This window comes from Parasteatoda tepidariorum, chromosome 8 (genome assembly GCF_043381705.1).
Source record: "Parasteatoda tepidariorum isolate YZ-2023 chromosome 8, CAS_Ptep_4.0, whole genome shotgun sequence".
Lineage (NCBI taxonomy): Eukaryota > Metazoa > Arthropoda > Arachnida > Araneae > Theridiidae > Parasteatoda > Parasteatoda tepidariorum.
In genome coordinates, this window is record NC_092211.1 from 8,428,327 (window position 1) to 8,453,365 (window position 25,039).

Here is a 25,039-nt window from a genome sequence, read left to right on the forward strand (position 1 = left end):
CGATGATGATCTTCATAACAGCGATCACTTTTCTATAATTATTTCATATTCAGCTAATGTTAATAATACTCCAAGACCCTCTGCTTTCATATATCACCGTACTGATTGGAATCTCGTCACTCAGCTTGCTGATATCACTGAAGATATGGTAACAAATAACAATTTTATTCACTCTTATTTAGTATTCATGCACCGTTTTACCTATTTCATGTATTTTACATAAATACGCCTTTTGTAGGATTTTATTGTCTTTTAAATATATTCGTCTCGTTATTGACGGTCTTATTACCTTTACGCATTTTATAAAAATAAAACTGTAGTAAGCATTTTACATTTTAGGCTGCATCAACGTACTGTTTGGAGCAGAATATCCTCTTTTGGCTCTTGTGCCATTAAACTCTACATTCAATCAATCAACCAACGTGTCTTGTTCTGTTTTTTCTTCTATTTTGTTTCAAAACTTTTTTTGAGTGCTCCTCACACTATTGTATTGATATATTTTGCCTTGGCTATATTGATACAATATTAGAAATTACTCCTATTAGTGAATATAATCGTGTGAGCTGATGAAAAGATAATATATCTTTTATTTTCCCGATTTTCAATTTTTTCCTTTTTTCCAGATTTTTCTTCTTTGGATTTCAATTATTTTTATTATTATTATTTTTATTTTTCCCGTTTTCGATTTGCCTACGTGTAGAAAAAATTAACGTGCCTTAAAATATACTAATCTAACAGCTAACGAAAATCCGCTAATAAGAAGGAAAAAAATAGTGCTTATAACTTAAATCGTGTAAAATAGTTGCGTAAAATATTTCGGAAGAAAAAAATGAATCAAATTTCTTTTCAGTGCTGCCATCTATGAAATAAACACTTTAATAAATATTTTTTGGAAAATTTAAGCAAAACGAGGAAGAAAAGTTAATAAAAAAATTAATGTAATATTCTTCATTTGAATTGTGTCTTGCATTAAGGTCATATTCAAATGTTTTTGGAGAATTGGAGGTGTTTATTGCATTTTCAAGGACATTTTTTTAAAGACTTTTTAAGGTCAACAACATCCTAAGTTTGGTTGTAGCTGAATAACAAGCGGCAAAATGCGTAATTTGAATATAAGCGATAAGTTCACAAAACTAAACGCACTTACTTTTTCCTGTGGCTTTCAAAACATTGCATGCAGGCTACTTTTCCAAAAACTGTATTACAGTCAATATGGTCATGGGTCGAAATGTTTTAAAAGAAGTGATTGGAAAGATTTCAGAAAAGTTGGAGCAAACTTGTCACTATGGCAAACTTGTCAGTAATGTCCATTTAAGGGACAGACAAGTTCCAATGCGATATTTTTTTCTTCGTTTCATTGCTATATGAAAATAATATTAGTGGGATTTAATTGTCCCGTGGTTGAGTAAAATAGTAAGTTGAGTATAATAAAGTATTAATTCAGTTATAGAATTTATTAATTTCATTAATACATTCCAAAATCAAATCTGAAAACAATTATTGAATTTAATGGCTCAAAGTGACATGTATAGCTGGTAAATTGAGTACTAAGTAAAAGCTTAACAAAGGCTCTATTTCTTTTCTTTATTTTTAATTTCCACAGAAACAACCTCGGTATAAGAACACTTTCATAGATGATTATAAAATATGACATGAATGTTTTGTAGTTTGTTGAAATGTATCCGATGAATTAAGCAGCAAAGTGGGTTCGAAAAGGAATGAATATCAAAGATTGTCGGATTAATAATACTATAGTTTTGAAATACAAATGTTACCGTGAATAACATAAATAAAGAGAATGCTGACATTCATTGGTGAATGTCAGCAATCACATAGTCATTTTGATGTATGTCTGAAATATTCGTTATATCCGATTTGATGTTAATTTATTCGTTTATATTATTATATTTATTCGATATTTCAATGTCTGCTGAGGATAGATTAGGAGAAACATTCGGTTAAAAACATATTGAGCAGTGGCACTTGACCTTAAATAACATTGATGTGGGGCATGCCGAACAAATGTGCACTAGAATATATTTCGGACATTTACCAAAGTGATTGTCAACATTCACCGATGGAAGGCAACAAGGTCACTCACAGTAAGATATATGCTAGTTGAATACAGCAACAACAACAGAAAGAAATTAAACAATAAGCAAAATTAATACGCTTCATTGAAGATTTGTTGGAACAATTTTTCTCCCATCTTCCATCTGAAAAGTACAGAAATATATTATTATAATTGAAAGAAATCACATATTTTATTGTATACAGCATAAAGTATTGTATTCCAAGTTTTAACCGCTTCCCTGTTTATCCCGAGCTAACTCGGGTATGTATAGATCGCAAATATTTATTATCCCGAATAAACTCGGGCATAGTAAAATTCGTCAGTTTTATCACCTTTTTACTCGGCCGGTAGCCAAACAAAAAGTAATGATTGGAAGTTTGTCAATATTTGTTTGGGAGTTGTGGGGCTGCAGACGTGTTTTGTGCAATGGTATATACGATAGTTGATGAATTTACATAGAGAAAAAAGAATTAAAAAAAAAAAAATGGCGCTCGCGAGCGAAACTGAAAGTAATGCAGGTGATTTTTCAGATGATGTGAACATATACAAAGACTAATATTTACATTTTTTTCATTTGCCCGAGATCATTTGGGATAGTAAACTGATGGTAACTTAAACATTTTTTTTACGCATAAAAAAATTAAAGTTTGAACTTAGAACTTGTGTATTATGTTTTGTTTTAGTTCCTTGTATTTATTAATGGAATAAAAAATATGTTAACTTTTTGCATTTTAACTTTTGCCCCTCAAAACAATTGGTAAGGGAAGCGGTTAATCTTTTCAAAACATATATTCTGTTCTAATAAATGTTTCTATGGTGTAACCTTCAAAATAAAACATACATGAAGAAGTTGAAAAATGACGGTTGATTATTTTAGAGTGCAATACAGTGTATTTATTAATGAAATAAAAAAATATGTTAATTTTTTGCATTTTAACTTTTGCCCTGTGGCGACCGCCACCTATCGTTAAATACTTACACTGCGCTGAAACCGTTTACCAGTTGTCGCGTGCAATCATTATCTAGCCACGCGCTTGCTTTTTAATAAGAAAAACATTATCGTTCTTTTTCTTGCCATTTCTTTACAGATCTGTTATATTTAATAATAAAACTTGTTAAGTTTGTTTGTTATGTGAATTCGTGTTTATTGATAATTTAATTCACCTTCTGATCCATACTTACTACTTACTACACGAATTTACAGCCCCTCAAAACAATTGGTAAGGGAAGCGGTTAATCTTTTCAAAACATATATTCTGTTCTAATAAATGTTTCTATGGTGTAACCTTCAAAATAAAACATACATGAAGAAGTTGAAAAATGACGGTTGATTATTTTAGAGTGCAATAAAGTGTATTTATGGCTTTATTTCTCGATACGATAACGAATCCTATTATGATTAAAAGCTGCCATTTTCAAAAGGCGTTCTACAGAAAGTTCTATATGAAAGTTTTTTATTTCAATATGAGGAATTTTGAAAAAAATTTTTTTATCCTGAAAATTCTTTGTTTTACGCTTTTTAATTTCTGATTTTTAGATAAAAATTGTTGTCAAAAATACTTTTTTTGAAAACATAAATGGTATAACATTATGTGTTTAAGTATATTTCTTGCATATTCTAATGTTTGAAGTAATATGATTCAGAAAAGTATGAATAAAAATTCGGTACTTATGTATACAGGGTGGTCCCGAATTCATGGTACAAACTTTAATGGTAGGTACAGGACATTGTAACAATGATTTATTGTATAGGAATGTATAGTCGCAAGTGACGCGGTGAGGCGTAAACAGGGGAAATAAAAGGAAAGAGAAATGGAGTGATCGGTTGGTATCATTGCCGGTAGAGGGCAGTAGATGTCTAGCCGCCGTTGAAAATGATGCATCGCAGTAGGGAAAAGCGCCATTCACAATTGTGCTGCCGTAGACGATGGGTGACTTTACGTATGCAGAAAAAGCAGACATGCATTACATGTACGGCCGTGCAAATGGTAACGGCAGAGCTGCGTTACGAATGTATCGCGCGGAGTATCCTGATCGACGAATGCCGGATCATAGAATTTTTCAACGGTTACATCGTCAACTTTGTGAAACAGGTGCGTTCGACGTCAACAGACATGACGCTGGTCGATTAAGAGCTGTACGCACTCCAAGGCTGGAAGAAAGCATCTTGAACATTGTGGCTGATAGACCCGAGTCAAGCACAAGAACTGTTGCGCGTGACGTAGGTGTGAGTCATCAGACTGTATGCAGAGTGTTAAACGAAAATCGCTTACACCCCTTCCATTTTCAGAAAGTACAAGCATTGAATCCGGCAGATTATCCTCTCCGCGTGAACTTCTGCCTGTGGGTGATGCAGCAATGTGCGTTGCAGCCGGATTTCGTAGGTGATGTGCTATTTACAGATGAAGCGACATTTTCACGCGAGGGTGTCTTTAATGCGCACAATTCCCATGTGTGGGCAACCGATAATCCACATGCAACGCGTCCACATGCGTTTCAACAACGTTTCTGTATTAATGTGTGGGCTGGTATTGTGAACGACTTTTTGATTGGCCCATACTTACTACCCACGCGACTCAGTGGCGGAAGCTATCTTATTTTTCTGAAAGAAGTGTTACCACAACTGCTGCATGATGTTCCGATCGCCATTCGTAACCGCATGTGGTTTCAGCACGATGGGGCGCCAGCACACTTCAGCATTGATGTACGGAATTACCTGAATGCCACGTTTGGTGCTCGATGGATTGGGCGTGGTGGACCAATCCCTTGGCCACCCCGATCTCCCGATTTATCGAGCCTCGATTACTTTTTATGGGGACATCTAAAGCATCTTGTTTATGAGACTCCAGTTGACTCAGATGAGGATCTCGTCGCTCGCATATCTGTAGCTGCTGCAGGTGTGCGTGAAATACCAGGCATCTTTGAACGTGTACGCCAATCGCTCCACCGACGCTGTCAAGCATGTATCGCTTCTGGTGGACGCAATTTTGAACACTTACTGTAAACATGACACTTGTCAACAACGCTTTCAATAAAATCTTTGTTTTTCCTTTCGGCCGTTATTTCTCCAGTTTACGCCTCACCACGTCACTTGCGACTATACATTCCTATACAATAAATCATTGTTACAATGTCCTGTACCTACCATTAAAGTTTGTACCATGAATTCGGGACCACCCTGTATTAACGCCACCGCAGCTACAGATTTGGCGGTTTTCAAGTGCTGCCAATCTATACCTAAAATTTTTGCGACAAATGATAAAATGAACCACTTTATCTAAAATCAAAGTAGTCAATCGGATTTCGGTGGGAAATGGGCTGATATAGAGTTTAACATAGATTCAAAACAATCTCTATTTTCTTCTCTATCTTAACAATCGCTATTTCTGTCGCCATATTAACTCTTATAAATAAGATTCCAAATGAAATAACATTTCCAAAACGTACGTTTACCAAGATAAAGTTTCATGTTATGGGAATTGGTAAATTTTCGTTTTTTTTGGTAAAATACTTCGCTTCTGAAAAAATAAAATTGCATCTTGTTTTGTTTTTGGCAAATTCCAAAGATGAACTTTCTTAGCACTAAAAAATGGCGTCAAAAAAGAATTGTTTTTTTGTTTTTGTTTCGTAAACATTCTTCGTTTTACGTTTTTTAGTTTCTAAATAATGATTTTTATTGAAACTTAAAATTTTTTGATAAAAATTGTTGTCAAAAAACTTTTTTTATAAAATTAAATTTTATAAAATTATGAGGCTTATGTATACTTTTTGTTCATTTTAATTTTTGAAGTAATATGATCCATAAAACTATGGAATGTAAAGTTTAAAAAAGCCTTTCATGTTATATCATTAAATTTAGTAAAACAATTTCTTGGACATTAGGTTTTAACTCTTATAAGAATAGACATATTTCTTTTTCTGGTTATGTACAAATATTTTTCCGATGTGCTTTGGATGTTCCTTCTCTAAAAAGAGCATTTTGTTTTCTTTTGCTAAGAAAGAATATCAAAAATTTTTCTTTTTTAAATTTATTAAGCCACAGTAAAGAAGGAACGTTGCAATGCTACACGCTGCTTTAAAGACGTCTCTAGAGTAACTGAATGACTTTTCATGTAGAAATCGCAGGTATTCGTCTCATACAACAACGTCCCATATAGTTCGTTGCGATCGTATGGACGTCCATCATTACAAATCGATGGCGACTTAGAGAACACGAGTTTGCGCTTGCCCCGATGGAATATTTAGTCACGAAACAAATTCAAAAAGAACTATTTATACGCATTAATTTTGTGAACAAAAATGCAAAGTATTAATCACCATAAAAATTCCCTCATATAATGAGAATAAGAAGAGTTGGTCGTGAAAAATTGTAAGGATATCGATAAAGATTATTTGTTAAAAATCGTCTGCTTTAAAAGTTACTTTTGAAATACTATAGTTTTTTTTCTTTATTCAAACGATTTCTTTCAAAATCATTAATAATAATTATTCTCGAACACAGCGACCTATAAAGCGCGTTGTTATTGGAGACGAATAACTGCTAGCAGAGCAACACGATCATCAGTTAAACTGGAAATGCCTTCAGTGTAGCATTGTAACGTTCCTTCTTCATTGTGACTTATTTAACTTAAGAAGGAAAAATGTTGATATTCTTTCTTATGCAGGAGAAAACAAACTGGAATATTTTTTTTTAGAGAAGGAACATTCGAAACACATCGGAAAAATATTTGTAAATAAACAGAAAAAAATGTGTTTCTTCTAATTAGAGTTAAAACCTAATGCCTGTGAAATCTTTTTACTAAATTTAATTATATAACATGAAAGGTCTATTTAAACTTTACATTCCATAGGTTTATGAATCATCTTATTTCAAACATTAAAACATGCAAAAAGTATACATAAATCCATAATGTTGTATCATTTAATTTCGCAAAAAAGGCTTTTTGACAACATTTTTTATCAAAAATTTTAAGTTTCAATAAAAAATCAGTACTTGAAAAGTAAAGAACTTAAAATAAAGATTGATTTCGAAGAAAACGATCCTGAAAGTTCTTCACATTGAAATAAAAATCTTTCATGTTATTTTTTTTTAATTCTTAATCAGATGTAGAAAACCATTCTATAGAGAACTATCATCAATGTAGAAAAATAAATTATTTACAAGTAAGTTTTTTATTATAAAAATCATAACACTTACCTAATTTATAAATCCGGATAACTTCAAAATAAAATGTTCTTCGTTCGAAAATTTTTATTCTCAAATAATATATACATAGATTATCCCATCATTACTTTAAGATATCACACAATAAACTTTTATAATTGCAAGATCTCGATATGAATTTCAATGCGTAACTTAAAAACAGAATAGCTGGATTCCAGTTGAAATTAATCATTCAAAATTTAGAAAAAATACTTACCAAGAAAACGATAAAAATTTATTAATAATCAACACAAATGATACGATTGCAAATCATTCGGGTGATTCTTTATTGTTGTTTTCCGAATTACATATACATACAAAAATATATACTATTCTACGAAAGAGAATATTCTAAAACTATTACAGTTCTGAAATCATATTTATTCACTGGAATGAAGTAAGCAGTGTTGACTTCACTTTAATTTATTACCTGACCAGTTCTTATGAAAGGACTATAAGTAAATGTGTGTAATCTACTTTTTCTAGGAGTGTAGGCAATCAAGTCAATAATGCCAAGTCAGCCCAAGTAATTCCATTTTTCAATTTTTTTTTTTAGATAAAGGATATTTTCAAAATAGTAAATAAATGAAACAGTTGAATTTATTAGCTCCTGTGAAATGGAAAAGTGCATGTATGTTATACAACAGTACCGCATTGCAAAATATCCTCATCTTTTCAAAATTTCATACTGAAAACTGATCGTAAAGACACGGTTCCCAGTAGAACACCGAACATCTCTGGCTGCAGTCAGTAAGACTGACTGCTTTGATTAGGCTATACGCACAGTGGGCCAGCATCCAAGATTTCGTGGTCAAAATTAGTATTTCGATAAAATGTGTTAAAATATTCGATAAAATATTATAATGTGCTTAAATAATTAAATATAGCAATGAAAATATAATAATTTTCGTAATTTTATATTAAAAATGAAAAACAAATTATATTTCCGAAGAAAATAACGCGAATTAATTACAAAATAACGCGAAAACATGAAAAAGAAAAAACATAATTTTTGTTTTTCGGTATATTTTGTCCACCTTTGCGATACGGACAAAATGGGACAGGTTTTTTCGAAAGAAGAAACATCAAAGAAGACAACAAAAAAAAGTTATACCCCGTGGAACTTTTTGGAGATAAGTTGTGTAAGTGATTCAAGCATTGTATATTGTCAAATGATAAGATAGGAACTGTAAGTTTGTCAAGAGTATTAACTAATCCATTAAATTGAAAAATTGTACTATAATTTCAGACTAATTACTCTGATGAAAATGTAACAGTAAAGAGAAATTCCTATATATATTTCTGAAATATAAAATTAAAAGTTACATTTGAAAAAATTTTTTAACATATTTTTCACTACATTGCACTCTCGTTGGTCCAAAAAGTAAATAATAATGTTTGGAATGATTATGAATACTTAATTTGGGCGATATTAAAACTGCCTACACATATTTTAGTTGAAAATCTAATTTTGACTTTTGGCCAAAGATCATGGTCTTCTGGCCCACAGTGCTACGTAGAGCCTGAGGGTGCACAATATCGGTCCTCGTTAAACTGTTCTACCGTAAAGACGAGCGCTGGTCATCAGGATACCAAAGCAGAGGAGCCTCTGCAAAGTATCGCCTCTAAACCGTCGACAATAGCCCATTGTGCAGCTCTAGTGCGACGTAAATAAAATAAATATCTATCAACCTGATATATTCATCATCCAACTTATCATTCATTATATTATATTAAAGCAGTTAAACAATTTGTAATTGGTTATTGAACTAAGTGCTCTGCACCACTTAATTTTATGGCTTTGTTCAGATTTTAGCTGATGTTTAGTTATGGACCCTTTTTTGTAACATCCGATGTTCTGAATGGTCCACTAAAGTACAGCTTACCTGTTAAATCTCTACTTTTTATATTTATGACTTACTGCATTTTGAAGGATATCCTGGTTGACTCATGTTCGTGAGAGTTCGAATCCAACCGGCTGAAAAATCCATGTGGTGAAAACGGTGACTGGTGCACGTTAAATTTGTCGAGTCACAAAGTGCTCCATGTTCCCATAACAAATCATACCTCTGAGGGTACTGAATTCTAGATTTCTCGTTAAGGATGAAATTACGATCAGTGGGTGAATGAATGGATGCGTGAATGCCTTTTAAAACGAGTGTGACCTATGGGTGTGGTAGAAGTTGAATTCTTGGCCATAGAGGGAGCCACTGGAAAACAAGGACATTCGCCTCTGCCTTCATGGCCGAAGACAAAAACCAGAACAGACGATATTTTAAGTTATGAAATGAGTCACAAAAAAGTACTTTCTCTGAATAAGCATGCAATTTTCTTTTTTCCAACGGAATTTTAACCCTTAAAATATGGGAGTAGCTGCAACCTGGGGAATGAGGTCTCGATAGTTTGACCAATTGAATGTTTGGACTCCTTTATAAAAGTTTTACTTTTTGCCTATTTCGTGATAACTCAGCCATTTTTTTCATCCAATTGAATAAATATTGCGCACAATTAAAAAAAAATTTATTTAAAGAAATTTCCATACAAAGAATAATTTGAAATATTTATTTATCAATTTCATTATTTTATTTATTAATAAGCAAAAAAAATTCTAAATTGTTAGGTATAGAAAATTTTACATAATTTTAAGGAAAGTAATTTTACTTTTTGCATACATCATAATTACTCAAATTTTTCTATCGAATTGAAAAATTTGGGCTCACAGTTATAGAATTTTTTTATTCAAAGAAAATTCCGTGCAAAAATTAGTTTAAAATATTTATTTATCAGTTTTATTATTTCATTTAAGCGAAAAATATTTAAATTGTAAGGCATTTATTTTAAAAATATTTAAATTGTAAGGCTCTTATATAATAACATTTTAAATATATGTGACAGAAAACAGATATATGTAACTGTAAAATTGATTTTTGCGACTGTTTCTAAGGAGATGTCATTAAATATAAATACTATCTCGAATTACTAATATCTTTATATCCATCTACTATTAAGAAAGGCCTTTAAAGAACGCATAATGAAACAATAATAAAAAAATAAAATAAAATGGCGGGCTGGGGTTCGAATTTCGAAGCCGTCTAACTATCTTTAATATTAAGTCATAATTTTCAAACTCACACCCTAAGTAAGGTTCAATGGTCCAAAAATGTCCGCTGGAGCAAATTTTTATAAGTTAATTAGGGAGTGCAGGGGACCCCTCAAAGTAGGCGAGGCGGCGCAGGTTCGATTCCCAGCTTTGTCAACTTTTCAAAAAGATTTCATTTTTTTTCTTCCGATTATTTTGCATTACATTATTTTTTCAATGTGTTTTTCCATATTTTAGAGGGTCCTACATATAGGAAATAATTTTTTTAAATTAGTAAAATGGCAAATAATGGGTAAAAACTGTAAAAATCCAGGAAAATTGGCTTATTTCCATTGTTATAAATAATTTTTACAATATATTCGACAGTTTCTCATGCGTAATGTGTTCTATAAGTAGAATCGTGCATCTTTCTTTGTTAAAGAACGCAAAATGGAATAATAATAAAAAAATAAAATAAAATGTCGGGGTGGGATTCGAATTTCGAAGCCGTCTAACTCCCTTTAATATTAAGTTATAATTTTCAAACTCGGACCCTAAGTGGGGGTTTATGGTCCAAACATATCTGCTGCAGGAAATTTTTATAGGTGAATTTGGGGGTGCAGGGGGGCCCTCAAAGGTCTATGGCATAGCTGACCGTGAGAGGGCTTTTGAAGCGAAATCGTGAGTGGCTTCTAGTGTTCGAGTGGTCTGGTAGTCAAGACATCGGAGTAGTAACTGACGGCTGGAGCGATTCGGCGCAGGTTCGAATCCCAGCTTTATCACCTTTTCAAAAAAATTTCTTTTTTCTTTTTTTCGATTATTTTGCATTATAGTATTTTTTCAATGTGTTTTTCCATATTTTAAAGGGTCCTACATATAGGAAAATTTTTTTTAAGTTGGTAAAATGGCGAATAATGGGTAAAAACTGGAAAAATGCCAGAAAATAGGCTTATTTCCATTGTTTTAAATTATTTTTACAATATATTCGACAGTTTCTCATGCGTAATGTGTTCTATGAGAAATATTGTGCATCTTTCTTTGTTAAAGGACGCATAATGGAATACTAATAAAAATATAATAAATAAAATAAAATATCGGGGTGGGGTTCGAATTTCGAAGCCGTCAAACTCCCTTTAATATTATGTTATAATTTTCAAACTCGGACCCTAAATGGGGGTCTATGATCCAAACATATCTGCATCACGAAACTTTTATAGGTGAATTACGGGGAGCAGGGGGGCCCTCAAAGTTCTATTGCATAGCTGACAGTGAGAGGACTTTTGAAGAGAAATTAAGGCAGGTTTCTCGTGTTCTAGTGGTCTGGTGGTCAAGACGCCGGAGTAATAACTGACGGATGGGGCGAGGGGGAGCAGGTTCGATTCCCAGCTTTGTCAACTTTTCAAAAAAATTTCATTTTTTCTTCTTCCGATTATTTTGCAGTATATTATTTTTTCAATGTGTTTTTCCATATTTTAGAGGGTCCTACATATAGGAAATAATTTTTTTAAATTAGTAAAATGGCAAATAATGGGTAAAAACTGGAAAATTGGCTTATTTCCATTGTTTTAAATTATTTTCACAATATATTCGACAGTTTATGATGCGTAAGGTGTTCTATAAGTAGAATCGTGCATCTTTCTTTGTTAAAGAACGCATAATGGAATAATAATAAAAAAATAAAATAAAATGGCGCTCTGGGGTTCGAATTTCAAAGCCGTCTAACTTTCTTTAATATTAAGTTATAATTTTCAAACTCGGACCCTAAGTAAGGGTCAATGGTCCAAACATGTCCGTTGAAGCAATTTTTTATAGGATATTTAGGGAGTGCAGGGGACCCCTCAAAGGTCTATTGCATAGCTGGCCGTCAGAGGGCTTTTGAAGCGAAATCGCGACTGGCTTCTAGTGTTCGAGTGGTCTGGTGGTCAAGACTCCGGACTAGAAACTGACAGCTGGGGCGAGGGTGCACAGGTTCGAAACCCAGCTTTATCAACTTTTCAAATAAATTCTTTTTTTTTTCTTTCGCCTATCTTGCATTGTATTATTTTTTCAATGTGTTTTTCTATATTTTAGAGGATCCTACATGTAGGATATAATTTTTTTAAATTGTTAAAATTTCGAATAATATGTAAAAACTGGAAAAATCCAGGAAAATTGGCTAATTTCCATTGTTTTAAATTATTTTTACAATATATTCGACTGTTTCTCATGCATAAGGTGCTCTTTGAATAAAAGTATGCATCTTTCTTTGTTAAAGAACGCATAATGGAATAATAATAAAAAAATAAAAAATAAAATAAAATGGCGGGCTGGGGTTCGAATTCTGAAGCCGTCTAATTCTCTTTAATATTAAGTTATAGTTTTAGTAGAAATTAGTATATTTTAGTAGAAATTATGCGAGCTATTATTTTTTAAGACTATATATTTTTATCTGCCTTATGCCTACTTTTTTTTCTCACGGTATTTCTCAGAATACTGAAAAAACATTTACTATAATAGGGTTATACTTTTGAAACCAAATTCACGTGATAGTGTTACGGACTGGTTCCTTTCTGTCCTACCAGTTTAGTTTTCGAGACTGGCTCGCGAGGTCTTTACGCGATGATTCTGGAATCCTAGACGTTCTGTCGTCTTTGAGACAATTCGAGAATTTTGGAGTTGCGGTGAAAAATTATATAAAAGGGGGAACGGAGTACAGTGGGGTTAATTAGTCAGACTAAGACTTATCTCTGCCACTTGTCTTTCGGAGCTTGCCGCTAAATCTGTTTTGGTTTATCTCAAGAAAAAATTCATTCAACCGCCGAACCCGTTGTCGCCACTATTTCGACTAGTGAAGAAATCAGTAACAATACCATTGGAGATATGGAGCTCGTTGAAGTTATTCATTCCAGCTCGAAACTTNGACCCCACTCTCCCCTACAGGTGGCGAAGTAAGACTTCCGGTTTACTACTTCCGATTGATTTTTACGCATAAGCTTGGAAAAGCGCGCTATCCCATATTATTATAATTGTAGTGTTCACAGTATTACGCGTCTTTTCAATTTAATTTTCAATGAAACAAATAACAAATTACTCTCAAACATGCTATGATGCTACAAAAAAAAACAAAAAAACAACCAGAGATATTTTACACACTTATAGCCAAATAAATGGTAACACTTAAAAGGTGGCAAACCGAACACTATATTTGTGTTGTGACTATGATATATTGTGATATTAATTTTCTTCGGCTCACGATCTGTTAGAATTTATAAATTATAGAAAACTCTTATGATTGGTAAAATTTCCCGTAAATTTGAAGAAAAAAAAATCACAATAATGGAACTTCCTTGAATATCAAGCCTGTTCACACATCGCCTTATAAGCGGAGGGATACACGGGAAGTTTTCTAAACTTCGTTCCGGTCTGAGAAAGTTTGTTATTACTTCAATTCAGTTAACCATCTACATATAGTTTGTCTATGCAAAGAACTCCCCCAGCCGTTCGTCTGGATCAGTGGCGGTGACCATGGTAACGAGGTTTAACTATTTCAAGTCGGGATGTTGGGTCATCGTGTGAGAGAAAGTGAATCAGCGAAGAGAGCAGCCCTCCTCACTGAAATGCGCTTGTTTGCCGTAGCAGCAGAATGCCTGAGACTTCGTGGCGAGGGGAGTTCTTTCTATTGACAAACTATAGATATCCATAAACGTAATCGACTTAGAACGAATAAATAAATACAACAGAGTTGTTAAATTGCTGGAAAGAGAGCGCAAGGTCTTTTATATATGAAATGATACTTTACTTACATTGGGAAAATTTGCCCATTTGCACATCGTACATTTGTAGGTGGACGTCCTTCATTCGTGTCAAGACAACTCTTTCCTTTCTGGAGTCGTACATGGGAATGACGTCAGGAGACGGGCAGAAGTAAGATTTGCCGTAGGGAGTCGCAAATAATCCATCCTCCAGGGTACGAACGAACTTTTTCCCAACTAATGAACAAAAATCACTCATTTTATTATTCCAAGATCTGTTAATTTCATGACTAACCCCTACATTACCTCAAAGTTTAAGGATGTTTTTCGAAGCGTTTTGTTTTCATATGGAAAAACGCTTAGTCGTAACTTCTGCGCGTTTGCAAGTTATTCAGGTTAAATTTTGCCTATTTTTATGCACCCTATAATAATTTTGAAAATGTAAATGTGAAGGAAACTCACAGTTTTGTAAAGATGAAAAGCAGTTGTCGTTTTTCAATCTTCGAATAGTGAGCCGTAATGGCTCAAAGGATAGAGCGATCGCCTTCCAATGAGGTGAACCGGGTTCGAATCCCAGCGATGGCTGGGCAATACGAATTCCGCATTCGGTTTGCACTGACCACAGTGCTGACTTAAAAATATTCTCAGTGGTAGGCGGATTGTGAGTTAGAGTTCTCTTGCCGTCAGGCTAACCATGAGAGGTTTTCGTGGTTTTCCTGTCCATGTCACGAAAATGCGGGTTAGTTTCACACACAAAAAGTCCACCACGAAGGCAAATTTCTTCCAATACTTGATCCAGGAAGGAGTTTGTCCTCTGGACTGGATTCATATGACAAGGTTACGGAGTAGATATTAATAGTCTTAAACCCAAAAAATTGGGTTGGCTGTTCAACAACGGTTATAAAATAAAATATCTGAATAGTGCTCCAATGTTAAATTGTCTAGGATTATAAAAACTTTTAGAAGTAGAAAATTAATATTCATTCATTTTAATAATTTTCTCTAAGGTGTAAAAATGTCTCAAATTGGTGATTTTTTTTTTTAAAAAAATTAATATTTATTTTTTAACAATCTAAGCTATTTGTCCTATCTAAAGCACAGATCACGGCAAGATAGTAAATATAAATTAAAACTAAATCTTTGCTTCGCGATTCGGGCATTTATTATTTGACAATAAGTAAGTTTCAAAACTATTATTTCGCAGAGGAAAAACGTTTTGTACTCTTAACTTCGAAATAATGGTTTCATTTTATGAAATTTAGATTAGTTTGGTTTGGTTGTTGACGTCACACCACAGATACACTAATGCACATCTGGCGATGGTCTGATATTAATCATTTATAATAGCGAGCACAAACAGTACCACAATTTAGATCGGAAGGCGGTAGTACTAACTTAGCTTTCTAACGGCCTAATCTTGAGTGGAGTTTTCTGGCTCTGAAATTACCGGGGGATTTTCATTACCGAGTTCAGAGGGCAGTGGGGTACCTAGACTTAGGTGCGCTCCCCTGCAAAATTTAGTGAGCAGATGGGTGACCACTTGAATCAGTCTGCGTAGGGACCGAGGGTGTGCGGTATGGGTCCTCGTTAAACTGTTCTACAGGTAAGTGCTCGACTTGGTGACCACTTGGTTTTCTGCAGAGGATCAAAATTGTGATGGCATGTCTTCGGATCATCCTCAAGGGATGTTTCCCAGACCGACGCCAATAGCCCATTGCGCAGCTCTAGTGCGACGCAAATGAACGACAACAGCAACAACCAAATATTTGCATCTCTGTCATAGAGTAATATTTCTCGATTGAGCACCCTTAAAATCGTGTGCCCCCCGCGGTGTAGGGTTACGATCCTGGACTTAATTATTTAACTATCATTAAGAAAAGTTTTTTTTTATAATGACGTTAAATATCTTAGTTCAATCGCTGGATATACTATTTTACGATATGCAGAATTGCCATGTCGCAATATTTGCTGCGTAAACTGTCATAAATTCCCTTTTATTATGTCGGAGATGGGAGAATAACACTCATAACAATAATTTGCTGTTGTCATACTACAATTGCGAAAATGAACAAATTGTAATTTTTGTTTTTGCATTAGTTGCAAATTGCCCTTAAAGCATCATTTTTCAATGAGTAGAATTTTTAAATAGATAAAGGGAAACAGACTCGTTCGTTTACAAAGCAAATCACTCGTATTCTTGCATGTTTCGTTCATGGAAAGATACATTCATTGCAACCTATTACAAAAGCCCCACTTTTACCTCCTTTGGCATCTAACATCACATTCTAATATCTCTGAATAGTTTAATCCTTGCATATTTTTTATCAATCTCCATCACAGTAACAATGACGCGTTTTCTGCAATGCTGTTGACATTGAAATTTCATAAACAAAAGAAAGACACATACCCTCACTTTCAATTTGCGAAAGACAAAGTTTATGTACAAACAAGGCCGACAACACTGCAGACATGCATCATTGCTGTTCTGACTAGCATTCATAGAATTATGCTATTAAATATATGGACGACTGGATAACCATTGGAACACTTACATTTCTAGTATGCATGAAAAACTGGATGATTGATCTTTCCATGTATTCCCCGTATTTGTACGTCGTTAACTTTATACATAGATATTCCTTTGAAACTATATGAATCACTTAAGCTAACCCTCTATCATATTTTTCTTTCTTTAGTTAAAATCTAATAATTTGCGTAGCTTTTTCATACCATTTGTTGCCCCATCAAAGAGTGGACTTGCTGTATCATACAAGAGCTCCATTGACAATAACTCCCAAGTGTTTTGATTTTCTTTTGGATTTACCTGTTAAGTAGAAGAACATCTTAGAAATCCACATTCTATTTTAAACGAAGAAAAAAAAAAGGGAAGGAGAAGAAATGAAACGTACCACCGTGAAAGACATAACTAATCGGAATCCTGGCCATGCTAATTCAAGTATGGGTTCTCTGTCAAAAGTCCCACACCTTCCCTTCACTTTAGCATCTTCAGGCATATTCACTGAGATGTGCTGCAAACAAATGATTAAAAATTCTTTACACTTAAATAAATGGTAAAGGAAATGATCCCATCTCTTATAGGGTTCACCACAACACATTTCCATTCTTGCTATGGGAAAAAAACTGCCTTAAAGAAACGACAACAGCATCAAAAATGAAGAACAGAGAAACAACCTCAGATCAGCAATATCTGACACATTGAATAATTTTGCAAATACCAATTGTCACTGTCGAGAGATGAAATCTTTGGCACGCATGCATTACGCAAGAAGTACTTATTAAATAATATTTTTAGTACTGATTAATTACTTAACATTTTAATTACTTAATCATTGAAAATTTCTTCGTTTGAAAAAAGAAAAAATAAGAGAGGCATTTTCTAGGACGTAAGGGTGACTATGCTACAGTACGGAAAACCAGAGACGGCTTGTTCTTTCATGGGAAGTAAGTAAGAAGTAATGAGTTGTTAGAACCCAAATTAAATTTTCAATTATGAGAAAATAGAAAAATTTGCACAATGATGTGGAAAAAATGATTTCTTTGTATATAACCCGATTGTATGAAACCACCTTGTTTCAGATTTAACGAAAGTTAACAACAGCGAATGTGTTGCGCAATTTAATTCTAATCAAACCAGTAGATTACAGCTATTTTCATTTATTTATTTATTTATTTTAAAGAGCTGTGACAAGGGGCACACTGTGCATCTGAAAATAATAAATTGTAATTTTACTGGTACACTGAACGAAAATGGTTCGCCATTTCTGAGTTAGGCTAAATGAAAAAGTCTTCTGTATTTCCTAATCTGCAAAAGCTCTTCAATGATTGTCTTACATTTGCGTTGGCTAATTGAATATTTAAGTTTTTTTCAAATCATCAATGTCATTTTGGAATGCATGAGGCTAAATTTGCTTAGGCTTATTGCCATATATTTCTTTGATAAGGACATTTACAATAAGCCTTCGGAACTCAGTGCCTATTATGAATTTCTTGAAATAAATGAGACTAATTAAGTAAGGAATGATACATTTTTAATTAATCTAAGAAAAGTTATGAGAGTTCACTGCAATAAGAAAATATTGGAGACTTTTTCAATTCGCAACGAGAATGGGTTGGAGCCTCTTAACTGTTTGGGTTTAAATATTTATGTTTACTTCAGTAATGGTGATCTCCGAAGAAAGAGGTTTTACCGTTTTTTACGAAACAAGCTTTGCTTTGTGTATATTTTAGAAAGGGAAAACCTCTCACACGCTTCAGAATCGGTTTTTGTTCGCACTCAAAGCTATGATAAAGTATAGTTTGTCTAAAGTAAGAACTCCCCTAGCCATTCGTCTAGACCCATGGCGGTGACTATGATAACGAGGTATAACTATTTCAAGTAGGGAGTTTTTGTTTAGGACAGGTTTTTCTTCGGTCTAGCACTAGAGAGAAGAGAAGCTACCCTCCCTGAAATGCACTATTCTTGTTTCCATAGCTGCATATGGTTTCAGACTTTGTGGCGGGAGGATTTCTTACCGTAGAGAAACTGTAGCTTCACGAAGAAAATATTTACGTTTTGACTCCCAACTCAGTTAACAGTTAACTTAGCTACGTCACAACATGAAAATTTGTGTAGTTGTCCATTAGCCAGGCACATTTCAAAATGAAGGCGAACATTTAGATAGAATTGGGTTATTCAATTGGTCGTCGATTTTATCTTGTAACATAAGACACAATCTAGATACATAAAAACAATCAATCGTAAAAGCAAAACCGTAGATGAGGTGAAAGAACTTCTTCATTAGGATTTTTAAAAAATTATCTTCATTAGGATTTTTAATTAACGAAGTTCAAAAAGTTGGCTATTTCTAAAAGTTGCAGTATCCTATTTCATAATTGCTTCATTACTTTTACATAGTGACACCTAATATCAGAATTAAGTTAATTATAATTTTTATTTCTGCTTCGTGAGTTACTGCTCGGAAAGCATGTAACCTTACGCCAACCTTGTGTTGGGATTTCCTTTTTATTGTCACCAAAATGTTTGTACTGAAATTTTTTTTTAGGTTTTTACGAGAGAGATTTGTTTCCCCTCACTTAACGTTCACGTACGTGTGATTTAAAGCAACTAAGAATCCGTTAATTGAGGAGTTTCCGTTGTAGGCATGTTCAGTTATCACATATCAGTACGTAAAGGTGATGATATGCAAAATGGCCTCTCTAAATCTCCCAATTAGTACGGATAATTAAAGGAATGTGTGATTTTGGTAGGTGACATGTGATAAGTTGAGGAAAGGAGGTAACTATATTAAAATGACTCATGCAAATCATTTCTCTCAATGCATAATACTGGGGGTCGCGGGGCCCTCTTTAAAAGGCGACCCAGGTTCGACTCCCAGTGATGGTTGTTACTCCCTGCCTGCACCGACCACAGTGCTGACGTAAAACATTCTCAGTGGTTTGATTCCCCCCCCCCTTGCCATCGGACAAATAGTAGAAAGTTTTGGTGGTTTTCTATCTCCATGTAACGCAAATGCTGGTTAGTTCTATCAAAAAGTCCATCACGAAGGCATGTTTGTCCCAATGCTTGAGAAAGAAGTTGCCTTGTCTTCTGAGTTGGATTCAAAATTGCAAAGGCACGGAGTAAAACATTGAAAATCGTAAACTAAAAATTGGGTTGGTTTATCAGCACCGGTTAAAACACATAAAATTGAAAGTTTGTTTCCATTTGCGAATGTACTTTAACTTCTCAAGTGTGGGTGCACCCATTAGGATCGCGTTCTTTTTCCCTGCAGTTCACAAATTTCCACGGGATAGTTCTTAGAACAATCACCCAACTTCAGTTTCCTCTAAAGGAGGAAACTGTGGTTTGCGCAGTATTGAAAACAAAAAAATTAGTGAAAATCTACTGTTTAAAATCATTGCTACAGAGATTCTTTACATAAAAACAGTTTAATGGCTTTACCCAGTGTTGTGACATTTTTTTCCCACGAATCACAACTATTTTCTGGAACTTTCTACAACTTCTTTTTTTTCGTTATATTCCGNCACAACTATTTTCTGGAACATTCTACAACTTTTTTTTTATCGTTATATGACGATCGGCTTAAATGCAATTTTTAACAGAAAAAAAAGCTCTTCAATATTTATTTGATCGCGTGGTATTATATAAACGGCGTCAGTTCGAAATGTTTTTTCCAAGCTGTTTTAATTTTATTTGTCCCGACATGTTTATATCGAAATGTCTTAACGTCGTCACCAGGACTAGACTATGTTGATATTAATTTTTTTATTGTCTTTATTACACATTTGGATGTGAAATCATTAACTGTTTTTTCGGTCAGTTTTTCACCTTTTAGATTTTAATCCCTTTTTTAATGAATTTTAAAATATATTTTTCATTTTAAGGGCATTCTGAAAGAGAATGAATTTTTTTCTTTATAAATTAGTACAAGTTCTGCATTAAATACTTTTTTATTTTAAATCATCAACATCTATGCCCTGATTATAAAATAAAAATAAAAAGCTGACGGAAGCAGAAAGTTTAAAAATTAAACTTTTCACGTGAAAATAAAACTTTGCAATCGCGGCTACACTTTAGTAGTACACGGGAGAGACGTGGATCATAACTCATTCCGTTTTATTCTTTCCTGTACTGTAAACATTTTCGAAATAGTATACTTTAACTTAAGCATAAATAAAGGAGCTTACTTGTTCCCCCGCTATGCTAGGATATGTGATCTTAAAAGAGGCTGCGAATTTCGCTAATATGCATATTTTACCGTTTCCATCCCACACAGCAAAAGTAAAATCTGGTGCTACATCTTTCGCCAGTACATCTGAAAAATCATTATATAAGTACTTTTAACACACAGAATTTATTATTTATTAAACAATAATTTTAAAAAATATTTTAACGGGCAGTTCACTCCAAAAAAATTTATAAAATCTTAAAAAAGTCATGCTCGCCATCAAGTTAAAGTGTTTAAAGTTGATAGACAAAAGGCTTATATTGGAAATATTGATGTGGAGAAAATTTAATTATAATTTAAATAGTGTTTAGTTTAAAATATATAAAAGAATTATTTGTAGATCTTTTTCCTCAAGATTTACAGAAGGTGATGCAAAAAGTGTAGAATTTGGAAGACTTACAGCAGGAAATTTCAGTCCTTAAATTACTAGCCAGACTAAAAAGTACTCGCGACTATTTTACCTTCATGAAAAATACGAGAAAGTTTTAAATTGTTAACAGTTGTAGAGTAAATATACCGAAGCTAGCTAGGTATCGAACATACCGAAGCGTTGGGCCGGGATAGCTTGGTTGGTAGGGTGTTTGGCCCATGTCCAAGAGGTCGTGAGTTTGATCCCAGCCTGCCGAAGACTCTCCATGTAGTAAATGGTGACTGGTGAATGTTAAATCAGTAGGTCACAAAGTCTTCTATGTTCCCATAACAAATCATAACACTGGAGGTATTGAAGAGATTGATCCTTTTCTGGAGGAATGTATGAATGGGTCTACCCTATAAACGGGCTGTGACGTGTGTGTGGCTGAAGTCGCATTCTTGTAGAAAAAAAACAAACACTACCTTTGCCTTAAAAATGCATCCTTTGCCTTGGTTTCATCAAGCAAGCCTGCTGATATCGAAAAGCCAAAGCACTTAGGATTTATTTTATATTTTCGTTATCAAAACGTGCATCATTTTACAGTAAGTTAATAGTTATTTTTAATTATTAGATTATTTTCAGATTCTAAAATCTAGTTTAATTTTTACCCGTCGGTGAATCCTGAATGCAGGACCACTTACTATCCATATATCATCTTACTTTTCATGCATATGCATACCTTTCATTTTCTGGACTTGTAAGACACAATGTCAGGGAAAAAAAAGCTAAGCTAAAATTCTATATAATCAACGAAGCACATAAAACAAATATCGATGAGCATTTTTGTCTCGTAATTATTAATTAATTCTTAGCCCATTTAAATAAGAATTGAGAAAAAAAGAAGAAAACTTACCGTCAGTTGGTGTGAGAAAATGGCCTATAGGTACTGGAGTCTGTCAAAAGAGAAAAGAAAATGTATGTGTGATTAATATTGTAAAAAGGACATCTTTCTAAATTTAAGTAATATGGAAAGTGTAATACGGAAAGTGTTTCAGTAATATTTGGTCAAAAAGGAAGAAAGAGAGTTATAGAGAAGAAAAAAAAAACAGTAAAAACATTATGCAGGGCATTTTGAATTGAGATTTTCACTAATGAAATTAATTAAGTTTTTATTATTATTTGTACAACTTTTTTTCAAACTGCCATTTTCTCGTATTTTCAGCATCGAAAGTGAGATAGGATCTTAAGGAATTTAATTATACAACGCTATAGTTTTCATTAAAAAAAATTTATATTTTGATCGAGAATATTTTTATTTAAAAAAATATGTTGAGATTCATAAAAAAAACAAAGATCGAACACACTTTTCTTTTGAAGCGAAAGTGCTAACTTTAAGAGAAGAAGAAAAAAAAAAGATTTTTAAAAAATGAAAAAATTCTACATTTTTGGAAAACTACAGAAAGCGTTGGAAAGTGGTGCCCTCTAATTCTACACCTGTGCTGCTGAGTAATATGATTAATAATAAATAAATAATAAATAATTTTTTTAAAAGTTAAAGTTACTTGTGAAAAAATAGTTATTATGTCCTTTTATTATAACTATAACTGGACCATTTAAATGAATGCTCTCGATAAAATATGAAATTTTAATGCATTCATTATTTATGAAAATGAAATTTATAGGATATGAGTTTTAAGCAAAACAAATTTACTAAAAACTTAAAAGTATTAATAAATATTCTTTGGGAGTAAATTACCTGTGTTTAGTAATCCCAAAGAAATACAAATTTGGTAATATAAAAAATAAATATTAAAAAAAAAAGAAAACCTAAGAATTATTAATACATAACTTTTATTCAAATAATCAACCTACATTAATGCTCCATCAGAGTCTCTGGGTTGTTTTTAGTTTATACATAACATCATTGTTCTTTCCATTTTTGAGGAAAATCGTTCGACTAGGAATTTTCTAGAATAGTCATTAGTAAGTTATAGAATTAATCAGAATCAAAAACGTAAGAATATGATGGCGATTCATTACAATTATGAAACGGCGATAAATTAGTGGCGATAATTGTATGGATCAGTATTCATTTTTATATTAAAATCTCCACTGAGATACTAATTATGAATAAGTTAATTGTAAAAATAACATCACATTATTTAAAATTAAATATCATGGAAAAACATAGAAAGTGCACGTTGATAAAAATAAAATAAAAATAGCTCAATTTGGAAAACAATCAATTTCTACAATTATCGTCTGCTTTTTTCTTCTTCTTCTTTTAGATTTAAGCTTATTTTAGAGTGATTTCTAATGATTCTTACAACTCTTTATTTTCTATTATAGTGTTGAAGTTAATCTACACGAAAAGGTGCACGCAAAATTTTGAACACTTAGAATAAAATCTAAACTTAACAGTAGGTTGGGCATTCAATAGTTAAATCGAATGATTATCATTTTTATTACTGTACTTCTTCAATTACCAAAAATAGTTTCGTCGTTATCGTAATAATTTCTTTATTTGATGCTTTGAGGAAATACGGAGAGAGTACTCATACAGAAGGTATTAACACTTCAGCCAAACTGAAATATTTTTATTAAAGTCATAGTGCATTTGAAATGCATTGAAATATATCAGGGTGGCCACTCAAATCAGATTTCAAATTTCCCTGATTTTTCCAGGTTTTCCAGATAAAAATCTTAAAATTTCCAGGTTTTTGTTTCTTTTTTCTTATAAAGTGTAGGATGTGTTCAAGAAAAGTGTCTATATTATGAAATATTTTATTCAAAATGTTATTTTTTTAACATATCATCTTGAAAAAAATAATTTATTTTGACAATTTGGCAAGACTTTTTATTTATTTTTCAAATGTTTTGGTACAAAATTTTGAATCAAAAATCATATATTGACCAACAAAAGAGTAAAATTAAATATTAATATATAGTTGGTTCTTAAAAGAAACATTTTTTAAAAATATGTTACAAAAGGTTAAAATGAAATAGAAAAAATTAGCAACAATTGATTTATCGACAAACATTGCTATTAGCGATTGTAAAAAAATGTGTGATTGGTTGGTTTGCTGAGAAAGAATAATTCACAGATTTCTTTGAATGGGAGTAGAAAAGCTTTCAGAAAAAGAGTGCAATATAAAATCTATTATTATTAAATCATAACTTAACTAATTTTTGGAGAATTTTATAAAGTTAAAAATACAAAAACATTTTGTCAAAATAGGAAGAAAAAAATTACCACCAAAACATCGGAACAAACTTGAGCCATAAATGGATTCAGCCCAAGGACAGAATTTAAAAACAGAGCTAATATCCTAATCCCTTTTTCACATCCACCAGAATCTTTCCTAAATTGCAGAGTCCCATAGCTGTCAAAGGTTTCTGCATTCGCTTTGCAACCGTAGGAGAATTTTATGTGGTATACTAGTTTAACAGAGCTGTAATGGAGCAAATTTTGATGCAAGCAAAGTATCGCTAAGTTGATGATATTTCAACTGTTTGGCGATACATTTCCGTTAAAAAAAAAGAAAATTAATAAATAATTTAAATTAGAGGAACTAAAAAATTATCAATGGAAAAAATTTCCAGCTTTTCTTTAAAATTCCCTGATTTTTCCAGGTTTTTATCCAAATTTCNTACGGAGAGAGTACTCATACAGAAGGTATTAACACTTCAGCCAAACTGAAATATTTTTATTAAAGTCATAGTGCATTTAAAATCCATTAAAATATATGTATTTTATTTAAAAATTTAAAATGGTTACATCTAAATACTTACTGTAGTGGCATCTTTAGAATCAGATTGTGTTCTACAAAGCTTCAGCAGTGTTACAAGGA

General features: G+C 32.8%; 1 protein-coding gene across 1 annotated transcript; it reads right to left on the bottom strand.

The window, feature by feature from the left end:
* Nucleotides 1-1,435: 1,435 nt before the first annotated feature.
* LOC122268295 (lysosome-associated membrane glycoprotein 5) lies at nt 1,436-25,039 on the bottom strand (the record flags this gene model as incomplete). The annotated part of the gene is given in 7 exon segments (XM_043053665.2): nt 1,436-2,216; nt 14,139-14,324; nt 16,818-16,911; nt 16,997-17,116; nt 20,796-20,923; nt 22,102-22,141; nt 24,981-25,039. Coding segments are annotated over 7 exon segments (746 nt in total), but the record flags the coding sequence as incomplete, so codon positions are not given.